This window comes from Balearica regulorum, chromosome 7 (genome assembly GCF_011004875.1).
Source record: "Balearica regulorum gibbericeps isolate bBalReg1 chromosome 7, bBalReg1.pri, whole genome shotgun sequence".
Lineage (NCBI taxonomy): Eukaryota > Metazoa > Chordata > Aves > Gruiformes > Gruidae > Balearica > Balearica regulorum.
The window spans coordinates 20119057-20138012 of record NC_046190.1 but is presented as its reverse complement, the minus strand read 5'-3'; the positions used below and the strand labels follow the sequence as shown (position 1 = coordinate 20138012).

The 18956-nt window shown below is 37.0% G+C and overlaps 1 protein-coding gene across 1 annotated transcript in view; it reads right to left on the bottom strand.

The window, feature by feature from the left end:
* Positions 1-5314: 5314 nt before the first annotated feature.
* Positions 5315-18956, bottom strand: part of ERCC6 (ERCC excision repair 6, chromatin remodeling factor) — a 49400-nt gene continuing 35758 nt past the window's right edge. The window contains 14 exon segments of the mRNA XM_075758322.1: positions 5315-6692; positions 7149-7224; positions 7543-7744; positions 8367-9098; positions 9185-9330; positions 11198-11292; positions 12281-12324; positions 12327-12377; positions 12380-12398; positions 12726-12836; positions 13613-13831; positions 15627-15722; positions 16914-17030; positions 18363-18539. Coding sequence (XP_075614437.1) covers positions 6270-6692; positions 7149-7224; positions 7543-7744; positions 8367-9098; positions 9185-9330; positions 11198-11292; positions 12281-12324; positions 12327-12377; positions 12380-12398; positions 12726-12836; positions 13613-13831; positions 15627-15722; positions 16914-17030; positions 18363-18539 — 2508 coding nt within the window. The 3' untranslated portion in view covers positions 5315-6269.

Below are 18956 nucleotides of genomic sequence, written 5' to 3'. Positions count from 1 at the left end.
AACTAGTGGCTACAGCAGGCTGGAAGTTGCTTCTTTTTCCACACAGCTGCCTGACACTTCTCTGTACACTTTCTGTGCAGGTTCTGTAGTTCCTAGTTTAGTAACTCACAACACATCTCCTCTTTCTGGAAAAAAAGGTTAGTTTTCTGCTCCCTGAACACAGCAATGATGCACTGCGGTCTTCATTGTGGCTTTTGCAGGCAGGAAGCAAGAACACAAAGTATTTCACTCACTTCATAGCAGCTGTCTTAGATCCATTTAAAAAAGAAGAGAGGAATGACCCTTGCGTAAAAGATGTCAAACTTCTGTTTACTTTTAACGATAGCAAAGGCAGCAAAACCAGGGTCACTGATAAAAGTTAAGAATTACTAAGGAAAGCTTCATCATCTAAGTCTCAGCTGAAGGAACAGGACTGTACCACATCAGCGATATCATGTGAAGTGGGAGTATTGACGTCACCCTGGAGCCTAGAATAGCAATCCCTGGAGGGCTGGGTAGATGGAGAGAGTCACTGAGTTAGTAAGCGTATATTCAGCATTTAGCTTGAATGTTGGAACAGGGAAATTATAAATGGCCCTAAGTAGCAGAGAGTGTTTTTACCATATATCTAATATATAAATACGTCTCCCAGAGGAGATAAACTCCCAAGTGCAGACTTGCCAGCACATCCTGACTCCAAGACATGTGCCCTACTCAAGCCCTTCAGAAAGTGTCTCTCAGCAATTTTGTATGATAGTTTTGTGTAAACTACAGTTGCTGAATTCATGATCTACACAATAAGATGCCATATTACCTCTTTTTCCAACCAGGACTTCTTTGTACTGTGCTATCATTTCCTGAAGCATTTCCAAAGGACCTGAAAGATTTCTTGCCTTCCCTGAAAGACTGCCTCCGTCAGATGGGGAAACCAACGGAGCAGGCAGTATAGTACCGCATCCAAAGTCACCCAGAGGTTTACAGCAGTAGAATCCAGATCTCACCGCTCCTAAAAGAACAAACAGGTAAATTACTCCACATTTTAAACTGTCTCAGTCACTATGCTACCTAATTTAATTACTGCCTAATTTTTCCTTATGGTTTAAGCCATTTCTTGGTCTGTACATGGGGAGTAAGCCAAGTTTGGATAAAGCTGCTGCGGGGTCTCTTCAATCTAATTTTTCATCATCTTTATGTATCATTTGAGAAAGCATAGCCACCACCAGCACAAGACACACTGCATTGTCCTTTCTTGCTGAACCACTGAGATATGGCTGTTCCTCAACATCTCCTCCCTCCAAGAGAGCAAACTGCTTAAACTGTTAAATCTATTACTAGATTCGACATAGAAATCACAGCACTATGCAAAAAGAATGCAAGTCAGGTATTATCCCACCAATTTTATTACTCATCTACCCAGTTCCTTCTTTTAAAAATAAAATTATTTTATGTTGGAGAAAAGCATTACCCTTTTGAAAGAACATTAGTCAAATTACTGTTTTTTCCAAGACTTTGTCAAATTAATTGCTTAAATTACTGCTTCCTGTGACAGCTTTCCCTGAAGGATATATCCTGTAACAATAACTTTCACACTGCTTTTTCTAGTTATGGATGCCTGCCTGGCTATCTCTGTCACTGAGAAAGTATGGTATATCGTTATTTGTGGATTTTTTTTTGATAGATCTCAATATGTAACATTTTAAAATCTATTGGAAAATTCACTCCCTCCCCACCAATGCTGTTATGAGGATTCCCCTGTCATTTTCACAGTTACACAGTAGTGTCATTGTTTACTGAACAGATTTTGTGTATCATCTGCTCAGTCTTAACAAATGCAAAACATTCTCCCTCTGTGAAGAGCTTTTCCCTTACATACTAGTGATGAGGCATTACTGTTCCTGCTAGTATTCATTCACTATCAAACTGAGTTATTTGGTAGATGAGGAAAAAAGCCCTGATTCAATTGCAGGCTAACATCAGTATAACCAAGTACACTTCATACATCACTAACTGGGGAATCAAGACACAAAGATCTCTTCAGATGGCTACTAAAGTCATTGCCATCCTCTATCTCCATGATTTTTGGAAAGCACATCTCAAACTGTATCTGGAGTTCAGCCAAAATTGGAGCCCACAAGATCATTCTTTGTGAAAAATCAACCAAAAATCTGTGCAACAGGCTATCCCTTTTCAGGAACCCAACTCACCTCTAATTGTCCTTTCCATACAGCAGTATCAATAAGCACACAGAAACTGGAGAAAGACTAGTGTTCTGTGGCTGTTTCAATTGCATACATGCAGTATCCCAGATAACACGCTTTTTGGCTCTGATGAAGGCTAGCATCAGGCAGCTAGGTTCTCGAGAAACAGTATCAGCCCATCCGTGTCAGTGGAGCTGCATTTACAACAGCTGATGAACTGGAAGCTTCCTTAGTCCTAATGATTCAGTAGCTCAAAGAAGGGAAGTGCTGCAGGATTTTATGAACAACAACCACCCCATCAAGTTCTTTTGAAACTCTCATCCCCTCTGTTGCAGCTTCTTGAAATGCAGAGAATTGCACTACTAGAAGACAATCAAAAGTTAGCCAAGTTTAGCAATCTTGTAATCAAAGCTGACCTTGTGACTTGAGTACAACTGTCTATAGGTGACTATCATCTGAAGCCAAAACCTACAGATACAAAAAGACCCATTCTCCATAGCTTTACTTGGGAGGATAGCATCTATTAGCTGTAGTAGACTCAATTCTCCACATGGTGTAGCCCTTTGAGAAGAGGCTGAGCCACAGTATGAAGTTACAGATTTAAAAACTCTCCATTTTTAATCACCATTTCTATCAATCTATCCATTGAGACTCTTTCTAACATTTCTTTTGTGACAGGTCATTATTGTTGAGAAGAGTCGAACATCTACAACCTTTAGCAGATCTCTTCTGATCTCTAGGTCAGAATTTAGTTCTTAGACCAGAGATGAGTGGGCTGGCTATAAAAGACTTCAGTGTTCAGCAAAAGGATGAACACAGGAAAATAAACACCTGGAAGAATGTAAACGGGGGATGGGATGGGGTGGGGGGAAGGGAATCTTAATAAACAAAGCAAGAGGGTGTTTTTACCTCTCCTTTACAAATACAGTTTGAAACCAGAAGGAACAATTATGGTAAGTTTTAACTTCTGCTGTTAAAATACCAGTGCGGCAGGTTTTACCCAAACAGTGTACACAGGCCCCATAACTGCTTACAAAACACTCCAAATTTTTTCTATTTAGCTTTCTAGATTTTTGTTCGGCTGCATTTGTCTGCGGGGTAGTAGGTCACATCATCTACATTAGCATGACATTTTTGGAGTAGCATGGTGCTCAGCTTTTAGCATCTTTACAGGAAAGAAAATTTCAGTAATTAGATTTTTTTAATTTTAATTTAAAGATTATACTCATTGTTTCATGCTGAAATGTCTTTCCTTAGTAAGGTTTAATGATTTTTTTTTTCAACTTGATTCCTACATTAACATCTGCATTTTGATCATTCTTTATCCCCTTTTTACTAAGGTAAGAAAACAAATTATAAAAACACAAGTATTCCATGAGTGATTTTTAGAATGATGCACAAATAAAGTAGCAACTACCAACTGCAGCATTGAATACTTGGAAACTGAGAAGGCTAAAATACAAGCTTTTAAGAATATTACATACCTATAAGCTATTTAATGGTAAACATGTTTGACGATGCAATATCATTAGTCAGGAATTGTTTCAGATATTCTTTGAAGATGTAAAAGGAATTCCCTTTACACAGGGAAAGCTAAACAAACAAAAAGATAATGCTTTATGAAAGAAATGTAGGATTATTCTGAAATAACTATTTACTTTAAGATGTATAGCAGCTAGTTTATATTCCAGAACAACTTTTATCTATAAATCATCCTGTGGATCTTTAATCACATACACTTCTGAAATGGAAATACTTAAAAATATTTTTTTTTTTTAGTATTATATTAATTCAGTCTTTTAAATATTTTAAACAAAAGCTAGTACTGGAAAAATTCCAGTTGCTAGATGCATAATTTGAAGTCATATGAAAAATGGAAATGTACTTAAAGATGATAGGAATCATTCAGTCAGACCCACGCTATACAGGAAAAGATGGCTCCCCCCACCCCATTCTTCCCCATGTCCCCATAGAAGACTTCTAGAACAGACTTTTGGTTTTGCTTTTTTAATAAGTCCATAAAAGCAAAGAATTTATAAAAAGCACATGCAAGTCCATTTACATTAACAGTTCACTGAGAAGCTTCAAGCTTTCCTTAGTACAGGAACTATGTCTTTAAGATTGCAAGTAGTAAATAAAACAGGACACCAGAACTGACAGCTAAGGTGACAACACCAACTTTACTGACAACTGAATTCCTGGTTTGTTCCTGGGGCATAAGGATGCATGGGTGCATGACACCCAAAATGAATTAAAATTCCCTATAGTTTTGGAGAGAACAGCAAAATTGCTTTGCTTTCGCTCTTTTACTGATCCATTTTAAGTCATATCAACAGATCGACAATTTTTGAAGTGTTTTGTAATTGCAGCCGAGATTCTTGGTTTCATCTTTGTCCTGAAAGAGGGAATGTAAGTGAATATAAATGGGATCAGAAAAAGAGATGTCAAGACAAGGTGCAACAGTCCCACCTTCAAATGCTATGAGGAAAAGAAACAGATTCTTGGACTCTGCCCTCTCCAACTCCATTCTGTGCAAAGCCAACTCACCAGTTATTGAACAGTGAGGCACTACCCTTTTGCAAATCTCTACAGATCCTTTAGCACTGAGCAAAAGTAAGAGGAAAAGGTATTCGAAGTATCTTAAAGACTTTATGAGAACAAAATAACAGTTTGTATTATTGCTTCACCATTCTTTCAATATCATTATCTTTCAATATTTGTACTTTCACTTGAAGTAAACAAGATACTCCCACACGGAATAAAAAAGTAAAAGTAGCTCAGCTTTCCCTTTTCTCAGTAGCTTAGAGATAAGAAGGACATCAGGCACATTTAACTGTTCCTATCTTAAGCCATACAGTAGTTTAATGTTGTTGCAATAATGTGGTTTTCTTTTCAAAAATCTACCCATTTTTCCCCCCCTTAAAATTTCCTTATGTAGCACACTGGCACCTTGAAGACACACCCAATGTAGTACTCTGGTTTGCTACAAAATAATTCAATCCTCCCTCCCTTAGAAGAAATTAGAATTTGTCTTACTGTCAGGAAGACTGAGATTTTCCCTATCTACAGAATAGGTATGAGCTGTAACTTCTGTATATGCTCCACTTATGTCTCTGGCCAAAAGTGATTATTGAAGCCATTCCCCCGCTGACCAACTAACATTTCAGTCTTTGTTAAGGTAAAAATTTTTAAGTGCTAACAGGAAACCAGACAGTTTTTGACATAAATTACAGTGAGACCCATGAACATTTCATGGGATTTCAGTTATCAGTCCACAACTTGGGACAAATAGAACAGCTGCTGTCACCTCGGTGGCAAGAAACATAGTACCAAGCAGTTGCCAGTGGTGTTTGGGACTGTAACCGAATTGATGATTATGGTGTAAATGGGTTTTCCGTCATACAGTAAGTTTTCCATAATTATCAACTGTCAGTCATCTCAATATCCTGCTAAGCCTTCCATTTTTTGTGATTAAACCTCTGTGGCAGTGGAATTATTTCCCAAGTTAGTGATGTAAGTTACACTGCATATGCTAGATGCTGGCAAAAATGAAAGCACCAACATTAAAACAAAATTGTCACTACAGATGAAAGTGTCATACAATGGTTTTGATGTACTTGTTGGTACAAGTGAATCTCTCATGCTGACAACTATATTTTTTTTTTTAAATGGTACACCGTGTGCCCCATAACCATTCAAGTAACACACAGAAAATTGAAGAAGTTGTTCCTGGAATTTCACAGAAATCAAATAAAAGTCGTACAACCCACAGCAACATCCATGGTTTGTTCTTATTGCAATAAAAGGTCAGTAAGTACTCTTCATCCCATTAATATTAAGATTTCTTTTAAAGAAAAGGTGCTGATATTTTGTATTGTTTCATCTATGAGGTAGATGGCAGTTTCATATAAATAGTTTAATTCAGAAATTAAGTTAGCTCTGAGTCTGCAACAAGCGCTGCACCACTGACTGCTCAAGTCAATTATTAAATCATGAATACAAAATAATTCCTCATTTTAAAAGACAAACACTAAGTCTTTGAAAGAAGAGCGGTGGCCGAGTGCACAGACAGGTGCCTTCCTTTGCCGAAGGTCAGCGGAATTCTGGCTTTAGCCTCCAGACACCTTCACCACTTGGGCTTCTATGAAAGGTGCAGAGATTGCGGAGAAGTTCTCTAAAGACGCAGGACTGCGCCACAGGCAGTTTGGACTCAAATTCTTGCAACAGTTCCCGAGTGCTAGCCTCACCGTCCCCGTGGGCCTGGAATGCTATGAAGTTACGCATATCCACAAGCAGCTCATCATATTCTGTTGAAGCTGGGGTGGGTGCTTGCTGAGGATTCTCATCTCCCTCATTCCCTGTGTGTTGTGGTAAAATGAGGTGGTTTCTTGCCCTCATCTTAGCTAATAAAGATGAAGAGTCTAGTGCACTGGATGATGATTCTCCCGATTTTCCATCAAAGTGCCCACTGGAACTACATTTCTTTACATTTTCTTTCTTTATTGTATCTGCATCCTGCAAATAAACAGACTATGGAGAAAGTTGGATTTTGAGATCCACAGAATCTGTTAAACAACATCTGCCTGTTGTTTAGACTTAAACAGAAAACATCAACACTCAGAAGCTAGTCATCTGAAATACACAATAAAGAGGTAATATGTTCTGGTCTCTACTTTACAGCTTAGGAAGCAAAAGAAAAGCATTGCTGGTCTTGAGACAGATAACCAGACCACATTGCAATTTGTGACTGCTGTATCTAATCAGATTTCATCAAGTTGCTATATCAAAACATGAAAAATACAATTCATGGGTGCCTAAAAATTCTAGAATTCTACAATCACATGACAAATGGGCACGAGACATCTACAGTATAAATCAGTATATATACAGTATAAATATTTTTGTTGCATAAAACATAACATTTCACATATATCAACTATTAAAAGAGAAATGTCAGCTTCCGTCTCTTACCTTGCATTTTGCAGGTGATGCAAAAGTGGAATGTGAAGAAAGCAGCATGGGGTTTCTTTTTTGACCAAACCGATTCCTAAAAACCCACAAAAGAATTAAATCCCTAAAACATACTTCTCAAAACGATTAGGATAGTTTTCGGCCAAAGACACTGACCGAGTTTGTGTTTTAGGGTTCTCAAGGGCACTCTGCCAAACTCTCTCTTCTACTGTGAGCAATAATGCTTTATTTGTACTTCAGAATGGACTTCCTAGGCTTGTAATATGCCTTCATGTCTTTATTTTTGATACATGTTACTGCAAATACCAAGTGCAAAAAAAAAAAAAAAGATAAAACCATAGCATCCTAAGGAACTCTTCTATTTTTGGAAAAGCAGTGAGAGAACTGAACTTACTTTATTCCTGATGGTGCACCTGAAAGACCACTCATGCCTGTCCAGGTTGGAACACCAGAAGCAGCTCCTAAACATCGCTGTCGAGAGACTTTTAAGGCTCTTAAGGCATCTTGGGCCACTCTGTTTGCTTCTGCTTCCACCAGCACATGATCTGCACTGGTAGCTTCCATAATGGCATCATGCTTCATAACACTATGTACCCCTAAAAAACAGAAGACACAGGAAAAGGTACAGGAGAACATCTCTTTATTTACATGGTTATCTGTAAAATTAAATATTCATCATTTAAGTGAATGCCAGAATCACATTTTTCCTTTTTCAGGTTGATTATATTCAGCACTTCAGTATAGTAATTTCTATTAAGAGAACCCCTTCTATCAGTTAAGCAATCAATTTGACAGCAAACCACTTCTGGTGTGCTGATGAGGTCATTATTCACAACAGACTTGGCAATTATGTGGGTAAATCGATCATTTCTATTGTTATGGACAGGACAGATAGAAGTGAAACCCTTGTGTAAATGAAGGTTGGTTACATCCTTATTTCCAGAAGAAACACTGCATTACGTCTATATCCAAAAGTGTTTCTGGAAGGCTGCAGATCTCTGAAACATTTGTGCCAAGGTAATTAACACATTCATAACCACAGCATTTCAACAACGAACACTTGAATGTTTCACTATAGTAACAGAATAGTTAAAACACGTTTTGTATTGTAGCTCTAACCATCAGAGTAACACAAGTGCTCCTTCCCTCACTTGCTTAAGTTTTATATACCTAGGTTTAAATAGTCTGAGAGTATTGAGCAGTCAAGTAACAAGTTACCTGATTTTTTGAAAAGTTTCTCCAAGACGTAATCATCATTTTTCTTTGAGTCTTCCTCCTTCTCTTCACTGTTCTCCCTTCTGTATTGCTTTTGTTTCACTAGATGAGGAATGCGCTCTCCTTCAAATTTGGCATCTTTGTGATGTTTCTTCTTAGACTTATCTTTGTGGCTTTCATGTGACAGCATATCCACCCTGTGCTTTGTTTTTGAGGTACATTTATAATGATTATTATCTAATTGCTCATCTTCAGTTTTAGCAACCTGCTTTTCCCAAGAGTCAGCTGCACCACATGTAAGGCTAAAATCTCCCTTGATATTTGCATTAGCTGCTCTACATACTTCATCAGCCACCATAGTGTTCAGACACTTGGCATTCTCCAAAGACCCTGCATCAGCTGGCAATGACTGGGACATAGATTTGTCAGCTCTTTCCAAGCTTTCCTCTTTGCTTTTATTCAATGAATTTGTATTAGTAGTAGCTTGTGCATTATCTTTTGCACAGCTATTTTGGCCAAAGGCTTCCAAATTTCCTTTGGTTTCCTCACTTGTCTCTATTGCTTGAGAAGAAGAATTTGTCATGTGAGTTGTTGAGCAGGAATTGGATGACTTGCTGTACTTTGGCGACCTGTTTTCTGGAAGATGGAGATCACCTTTAGAAGTGTCATTATCAGGTGGCTTTTCAAGTTTCCGTTTCAATTGGTGTTTTGGGACCTGAACATCTGAACCAGTACCTGAAGGATAAATGAAATTAGCACCCATTTATCAAACACTTCAAAAACTTTTTTTTTTGTTTTAAACAAATAGGAAAAAAGTGTACCTGCAAAAATTGCACTTGTTTCTGTCCCCTGAGACACATCTGGGTTGCTCAGAGTAAAAAGTTCGTAAAGGTCATTTGATTTGAAAAAGCGCCTCTGCTTAGGGTCTTTCAGCACTCTGTTTGTTAAAAACTGTTTGAAGATTTGTCTAAAACAGAAAAAAAAAGTACTTTGTACATGAAACAACGTCTAAGCTATGTTTAAGTACTGAATACAGTACTTAAACAGAAAACTGTATAAGTGCAAATGTTACCCTGCAGAACAATTAAGCAGTGGGAAGATGATGTTAAGTTTCCAAAAGACAATCTTGAGTTAGTAACTTTCAAACAACCAACTAAATTGTTAAACACAGGGATTTATTGTTTTGCAACAAGCCCATAACACAACAGGTAACCACTATCCTGAAACATCCTATGAGGCATCCCTTAACCAAGCAATAAATAACTTCACAGCTAGATTTTTTTTTTGTCCATTAAAATTGAAAAGCTTGCATATATTACAATAAAACTATCTGAAAGCTCCTGAAAGAAAAACAAGAGCTTGTTAAAAAGACAACATTTTAAGGTTTCAATCGTTGGAGGAATCAAAAGCAGCAGAGTAGCTCAGTCTGATGGTGATGACTGAATGACAGCCACTGAAAAGGGAAATCAGATTTGTAGTTGAGAGGAGGGGAGAAAAGAACCTATCTGCAGAGGACTGAAATGAACAAGTTTGGATGAGAATAAGCTGCAAAAAGCCTTCTAGTATTGGTAAGTCTACTTCTATGCCATGTTTGTACTACATAGCTTTTGATTGCAAATTCTAGAAACTATTTTCCTGTACAAAAAATACATCCCTAAATAAAGCTGGAAATCAGCTTTCAAGAAGTGTTATCATCATGGTTTTGGCTCTTCTGGCATTAAGCAGGGAAACTATTTTTAAATCCAATATACAAAAATTAAGTTTAAATGTAGGTGCCAGCTACTGCAGTGCACCCACCAGAAGACTTTAAAGTTTTTAACAATTAACTAAGCTTCACAGCATCCTGCAAGGATGATCACATATTTGCAGGGAATAAAACACAGGCAAAGATAAAAGACAACTTGCTTAGTCCATTGCACTGTTCTGGAAATAAATGAATTTCTGATGGCTGTCCTGACCCTTAGAGCCCACTTCCTTGATGTGGTCAGTGTTGTTCAAACAGAAGTATGCCAGAGGGACACAAGCCAATCAGCAGCGGATTCTTTGTGTCCATGTGGTAAAACAGATTAGAAAAGGCACTCAATAAGTGCGGGTATTTCATTATTTAGAGCTTTTCATTCACCTGCACTTTCGAAGAGGATATTCCAGTTCTAAAGAGTAATGCCTAGACAGAGGATTCCCATGTACATTCATTTGAAATTCATGTGAGTGAAGCTAACTACTGAGAAAGCTGAATGGGGAAGCAAAACAAAAAGATTTCATTGATTAGAAATGCAAGCACTTTAAGGCTTTAGCTACATTTTGGAATAAATAATGAGAATATGACTGGTGGTTCTTGGGATTTAAATCTCTCACTTTGGAATGATTTGAGAATAAAATCAAATTTGGTTTGCAGAGTAGTAGATGGATGGATGTACCACATACATCTTCATATATGCTAGAGACAATATAAAGAACTTGTTGATTTCAATTTGCATTTCAGACTTCTTGAGTGTCATGTTCTGAGTAAGGGGCTCATTTTTTTCCTCATTTCTATGCCTCATTTACAGTGAATTCAGGATGTGCTCGACACAGCTGGTAGAACAGATTGATGAAGTGTAGTTAGCATGTGGGCCTTGGAGCTAGAGAGGCAGCTAGGAGTCTAATAGTAGAATAAGGCCCATTTCTCAGCAGAAATTTTTAAAAGTTTTCCATGACATGCCCATCACGACCAAGGTTAGGGGTTACAAGCCACGTGTGCACACGCACACGTGTGTCACTGTTACACCAGCTCAGATTCGCTACAAACACTTTCTTTAGCATGCAGCTGTATCCAAGGAATCATTTTGACTGACCTGTGGTATATCTTCTCTTCAATAGTACCTGCAGTGAGAAGCCTATACACAGTCACCTGTTTCTTTTGGCCTATTCTCCAAGCACGTTCCCGAGCCTGGAACAGAAAAGGTTTGGTTACCAGACGTTAGCCTCTTAGATATGTGGCTGACAGAGAGCTATCGATACCACTGTTTCAAACCTAGTTTGGACATTTAACAAATAGTTCAAGAAGTTACACTGCTGTTGTATTTCTACATTAGGATAACTAACTCAGCAGGAGAGGAAAACAATTTGGAAAGCTTACATATGTAAAATGACAAGTCTCCAATTGTACAAAGCAATCTATGCAAAAAATCTCAAAAAATAAATTATGTTAAAATTAGAACTTGTATCTAGGATATATACTTTATATAGACTTATTCCAAAAGGGATCTGTTTCACAGTAGAGCTTTAATATACACATTTGAAATTTTTTTTTTTTTTTCCTTAACTGAAAGCTTTCCTACAAACATCTTGAACCAACCGCTAAACCAGACCACTCTAGGTCAGACTACACACTTGCAGATCTCAGAGCTATGTACGATTTCCATCAAAAATAGTTTTTTCCTCTCAAACGTGTAAGCCCTACATACTGTTAAGGGATCTGATAAACCAGAGTCTCATCACATCATCAGATACAGAACAACTTCTTTAAGAAGTTTTTAAGTTTAAGTTTTCTTACAATCTGCATTGCCACCATGAACAGTCATGCCTGTTGACAATCTTGCACAGCTGTACTCTCCTTTCAGAAACATCTAGTTTGTTTATTTGTTTAAAAAACCAAGGCCATTTCAACTGTTTGTTTGGCTACACTCTAAACAGACTATATGAATCGACAATATTGAAGAATGGTAAGGTATAACAGCATAAAGGGGATGTGGTGGGAACCACTTAAATTGGCTTTGCCACAAGAGTAATCATAATGTGGAAACTGCACCCTGAGCAACCATTGCTGGGAACAGCAACATAGTGCTTTAACACTATTTGAGGAGATATATGTCATTCCACCTCAGTTTTATTTCAACTTAGCTGGTAAATGGAATGTAATGAAAACAAAAACTCACCTGTGTGTCTGTACTGGGATTCCAGTCAGGATCATAAATAATACCCGGTCAGCACCAGTCAAGTTAACTCCAATGCCACCAACACGAGTTGTGAGAGAAAAATAAATATGGATTTGTCCTATAACACAAGAGAATTTAATAACGCAAGAATTACCAGAGTACAAGATATTTTTTTTAATTTCCTGGATTCTTTTATTACCAGCATTATTGCAAAGATGCAAAGGGAACCAAGAGAAGGAATACATTTCCTTGTTTAACATCTCTTTTGACAAATAAAAGTAGTTTGATCTAAATTTCATTTACTGTTGTCCAATAAAATTTTCTTTTTTTTCTGAGTTTTGTGTCTCAAACCTGAAGTAGTGTATTTAAAAACAGATAAAAAAGGAATGCAAGAACTCAACCATACTCACTAATAGGCATTAGTGTGGGGGATACAACATCTCACCTCATTATATCTTGTTACCAGGGGCTGTCTGGAAGCTATTGTTGTGGTGCCATCCATCCTGAGGTAGGAATAGTTTCTGTCTCTCACAAAGACTTCAAGTATCTGCAGCATCTGTTGTGATGGAAAAAAAATTAATGAAATCCAGATGTGAGACTAAGTAACTGTCTGATCAAGGCATAGGAATTTCTGGTACTAACTGCAGTGCAGTCAAACAAACAAGATGACAATCAGAAACTTTTGAATCTTAAATGAGCAGAAAATTCATTAACATATGTAATTAGGGGGAAAAAAAGAGTAGTTATTTCACTGCTGAACACAAATGTAGAATGTTTGTACTTGGTTTACGAAGTCCAGATCCATGGTCTCAAGACAATTAATGAGATAAATAGTGCAGCATTCCAGGGAATCCACGGAAGCAAGACAAAATTGTGAATACATAGGGAAAACAAATGAAAGTCACTGTCTGTGCTACTGGAACAAAGCACACAATTCTGAGGATTAGATGCACACGTGCACTAAACAGAGTGACCAAACTGACTACCAATTCTATCCTGAAACTACACAGTAGGGACAATAGGGACAATAAATACATCACCACTGCTTCAGCCTGGTATTATATGGGTACAACTGATACAAGCTTTGATCCAGTATATTGAATCTGGGCAACACTGCCACAACACTGTCATTCCACTAAAGCTCGCTGAGCTTGGAAACTGGTCTCCAATTACTCCAAACACATTAGTCATTTTAGTATCTTTTTCACGAAGATGTTAATTTTCTGAGAAGGACACTACAAAAGGTGGTTCTAATTACTCCTGTTGGGACACACACACTTACTTTTTTAGTTTTAGTGAAAACTAAACCTAAAACCAATTATCTCATCGTACCTGTCTTGACTGCGTAAAAAACAACACTCTGTGACCTTGCTTGTGCCATATTTTCAGCAAGGATTCTACCACTATCATTTTTCCAGAACGTTTCCAATATCCAAGCTGATCTGCTTCCTCCACTTCAGCATCTGGTACACCCTTCAAAATCCTGGGACCACCAGAGAAGAGGTCAGGGTGGTTGCAAATCTTTCTCAAAGCTACCAGTCCTGAGAAAATCTAAAGAGGACAGAAGAAAAAATATTTTTATTTTCTTGACAAATACTTGTGTCTATATGGGATGTGGTTGAGAAAAATAAACAGCAATGGATTAATCCATTCATCATCAAGAAGTTTGTTTTTAATAGTGGTTTGCTCTTCAGAGAAGCCAAAGGACACTAATACTCATTTCATGGAAAGTTTTAGGAAAAATCAGTACAAGAGAAGGTCAAGGAAATTTTACGTTCTTGTGAGCCTATTCTGGTGACAAGAGCATTCTGCAACAATTTCCACATTAGCAAAAGCAGTCCCTAGCTGTAACTCACAATTTTTTTCCTACTCAAAAGGAAAAATTCCACCAAGTTTCCAACCCCTGCCATGTTAGCAGATAACTTGACAGACCTTGAGGATAGCAAGTGTACCCACCAGAACACATGGTAACAAAGAACAGATGAGTAAAAATTTTTGAACAAACATGTGAAGATGGAAATTACCACTTCTGATGCTGTATTAGAAGGCTTCTGTTCAGTTATTCATTCAATAATATTACAAGTGTTATTTATTCTTCTGATAGAACGGGCACTCATAAAAATGAACTAGCTTGAAACAGCAAATCCCTCAATCTTCTATCACTACAAGTTGGATGAGCCTGCTCAAAATTTATGGTTTATTTGTACAATGAGGTCTTTGTTTTTCAGCTGGGATTCACTGCTGTCATCACAAAACATCTAATAAAAGCATTGACATTTACAGTTCAAAATTTTCAGAACTGTAGCAAATATGACAGCTCATTCTGTAACATCTTAGATATTTCTGCAGATAGTCTTGTACAAGCCATCTCTTGAAGATCAAGCTCCTTAAAATAATTCTCATGGGGATAACTAAAATTGCTAGGCACTTGAAAAAACTTGGCCACTATCTGTGTAACATCTGGAAAAATAAAAAAGTCAAAATAGTGATAAGGTCAACATCTGCTTTGCATGGCACTGCAGTATACATGGCTGTACTGACCACGCAACTAACTAGAGCCACTGGGGTTGAGGGGAGAAGGCATTTCATAGTTCACAAGACAAGGAAACGTGGTGAATTACACATTATAACCAAGAAATATTAATTATACTCTTACAAGCAATAAATCTGTATCCTGCAGGTACAATGGGAGTGAAAAACGTCCACTGCCTGCATACAAAAGTCAAATGGACCAGATGCGGGCAATGTAGGTGTCACAGGGAATAGCAGACTTTTTACACAGACAACAGCAAGCATTTGAAACTGTATTTCAATTACTGCTGTCATCCTGGCCTCAGCAATTTCAACACTTGCATTGTGAGGATGGAGGCAAAAGATGTTGAAGTGACTAGTGAGACAATAACAATGCTTGCTATTTGCTCTGCTATATGTTAAGACTCTAAGAAATAATCAACTGTTGCATCACAAAGTTATCATACCTAAACTCTCAGGACAAATTATGCTTTTCCTTTGCTTCACTTTTGCAATTGGTTAAAAAGCATGCATACAGTTACCTAGAGCAGGTCATCCAACAAGCCATAATTTGTCCCCAAGATCACAAACATATTGTGAAGCCCACTGCATTCCTACTTTTATTTGGTCATGCCACTACACAGGGCTAACTAACTCTACATATTCCATGGAACATTTCTGAGGGAAAAAAAAAAAGCAGACATTCACAAAAGCAGAACTGACATCTGTGTGTTTGCTTCCCTTTCTGCTCAGAATCCAGCTAGAAGAATGACAAGGTCAGTCCATGACTTTATCCATCAAACTCTATCTGCCATTAACCTTAATTAATGCCAACCTGCATGTCTCCATTGAGAATCTGGTAAACTTCTTTAGAGTTGATGAAATTTTGATAGACTTGACGCTGCTCATCTGTCAAACGGCAAAAGAGAACCTACCAAAACAAACAAACAAACTGCTCAAGCCCAACCAGTTTTAATGAGGTAACTCTGCAGTGTTAGCATTCTCTCAAAGCTATGTTTATAGTAAATGCTTTCCATTGTGTCTGTTACGTCCCTTAAAACTTGCGAATTCTTAGTACCTCATGGGAAAACCAGGTTAGCACATGTAATCTGTTCTGTCATTAGTCTTTGAGTGTGAGCATAAACTGATTTTGTAGATGGTCTGATGGACTAAAATGGAACAAAGTCACTTCCTTGCAACCTGCAAGGCACCTGACATTATGCCGCAACTTAAACTTATGTAGTGCCCTGTGATTCACAAGAACAAAAATCAAATTTGTTTAATCTGTCGATGATTGCATTCTTTAGAGTAAATAGCCCAGACTCTTTAAAGTGTATAGAAATTCAAAATTTGATTAAAAAAATCTTTATACTGCACAGCAGAAATTGTGTATGGCCTACTCATTCATTATGTACTTTCTGTACTGTTTTACAAAGACTAGCATGGCTACTTCTCTTTTAGAGGGAGGAGACAGGAAGGAAAAGAGTGAGGAGAGGACAAGAAAGCCTGAAGCACTGAAACCCGAGTGGCAGAAGAATCCAATAATTACTACAAGTGAGCATTTGTAGGAATTTCAGTTGTTTAAATAATCCTTTCAACCTCCTCTACTTTGAATCAAAACGTTTCCTGAAAAATATCCCACCTCTTCGTAGAGCGAACAAGTTTTAGCTCAAAAGGCTTATATTTTGGAAGTTTATTAGAATGTACAGGCCTAGCTAACTTGCAGTATGAACAACTGCCATCAAGTATTTCCCTACTATTTGCTGCCCAAATTAACTTTTTTACATCAGGAAACAATGTTAAAGTGTCCAAAAGATGGACATTGGAAACACCCCACAGACAACTCATTTGTATGCACCTGTGACCTAGGACAGACCTGACTGCACTTCATACAGCCTTTGCTTTTTTAGATGAGACTGTACTTGCATAGACCCTGCAAAACTACAACCATTTAATACTCAGAAAACAGGTGAAAAGAATAAGGAATTTGAAAGCCCTACACCTTACCTTTAGTTAAAACAGCATTTCATCTGCTATTAACACAAATTATTTCCAAATGTCTATGAAAGATAGGATTTTGGGGAGGGAGAGGGTTCAGATCTTTTAGTAAAGATAAGCAAACCTGTTCATTTTTATCTGGAAGTGAAAGGCTCATTTTTACATCAGCCTTCATTCTTCGCAGCAAGTAGGGGTTTATGGTATCCCTTAACACACAGGCACATTTGTATGCAGTTTTTACCTGAAGAAGGAAGAAAAAGCAAAAGTTTTATTTTGGTTCTTGCTATTAGTTTTAGCAACAAGCAAGATTCCATAATTAGTAATAGGAAAATCCTAATAAAATGAGATTATGATTTATGTGGATCTACAGTTACATATTCAACACAACATGAATTGCAATAAAATTCATGCTAGCAACAATAACATTGAATAGGTATCTGAGTCTTCCTCAGATACCACTAATTTATCTTTCCTGATTTAGTGTAATTTGAGAGACCAGAAATGAGAGATTTCTTTTAGAAACCAATCTAAGAAGAGAGTATAAACTTGCACAGAGCCAAAATCCACAGAAAAAACTGCTAATACATATACTGAAGATCAAAAAAGAAGCCTGCAGCAATGGTGGTTACTGGACAATAAGTGAAGATTAGTACCCGCTTGAGACTATTAAAAAAATCGGTACAAGAAAATCCCCATGATCACAGAAACGAAAGGTCACTCTGGCCTTAAATGGAGCATATGGTTCTATAATGGGTAATGGATGTGTGAGATGGGTATTAACTGTACATAATGGCTAAAAATACCTTCATTTCTCTTAAAGCAAAACAAAGAATATAATAAATTATTAATATGTAGAAAACAAATTAGCTGTCCAATTTAGTAAATTACTAAGCTTTAGACAAGGGAAGTACTTAAAACTTTAGAAATGTATGTGTGCAAAACATTACAAAACTATTTAAAAGGATACAAGTTTATTAGCATTTATATGAAACTTAGTCTGCAGATTATTATGCAGACAATTTATCTATCAGCTAATTTGAAAAATGTTTAAGAAGTCATATATACTGAGAACTACAACTACAAAGATTAACAAACATTCAAAATATTCCAAATAATTTTTGCTTGCAAAATTAAATAGTTTATCTACTTTCAATACCTATTTTAGCTTTTTAAAAATGAAAACGATTTTCAGTTTGGATTTAAAGATTCCTCTATTGCATAATTTGCTGAAGCTTGATATCAAACAGGAAAGTTCTACTTAAATACATCAAAATATCAGATCAATCCCCTCCCACCCCAACTTACTTATCTTTACTTTATATCAAATAGTACTTCTGATGATTTACAGTTTAGGGCTTTTGACAAGAAAACTTTGTGTATAAGCTACACCCCTGTATAAATGAAATGGTCTCATTTAGTTGAATAGTTCTTTTCACATATGCAGCAGTTAAAAACACATGCAACTCTCTTTTGGGTTAGTGTCTAGAACATACAGCATGAGGTACATTTAAAGTCAGTTTTGAAACAACATAACAGTTTCCTTCAGACGATGTGATATTTTTGATGCATTTACCTGGACAGGAGAGGCATTGGCATATCCTCCCATTGTTATTGGAACAGAAAATTGCTCCATGAACACAGGTAGTGTTCCCAGTTTCCCTGGGAATACAAAGTCAAAGAGGGACCAGAGCTCCTTTAGGTTATTTTGCATGGGAGAGCCAGACAAGATGATTCGATGGGGTGTGCGGAACTATTAATAAAAAAAAAAAAAAGAAATAAAACCAAAAGAAAGTTATTTTCTTGGTTCATGGTGTAGCCTGCCTCCTGCCTCAAGAGGATATTCAATTTCACCATCAAGAATTCTCATTTTAGAATATGTGGCCTCATATTCCTGAAATAAACAGCTTTCTGCAATATATTTTCAATAAACTGTTAGGAGAAAATGAACACCAGCAATCTGATATTTATCCCTATGGTAAATTACTACACAATTTGATGTTTCTGATTTTTTTTTTCCTCGACCATACTTCTGTAAATTTACTGACGTAAACTCATTTAAAATGTTAAGTAAATTAAATAGTCAAATATAGACCATTGTGATTTATGCTTTTATTCTTTATTAATGGTCAAACGTGTATTTTAATCATAAAGTAATACAAGTTATTAG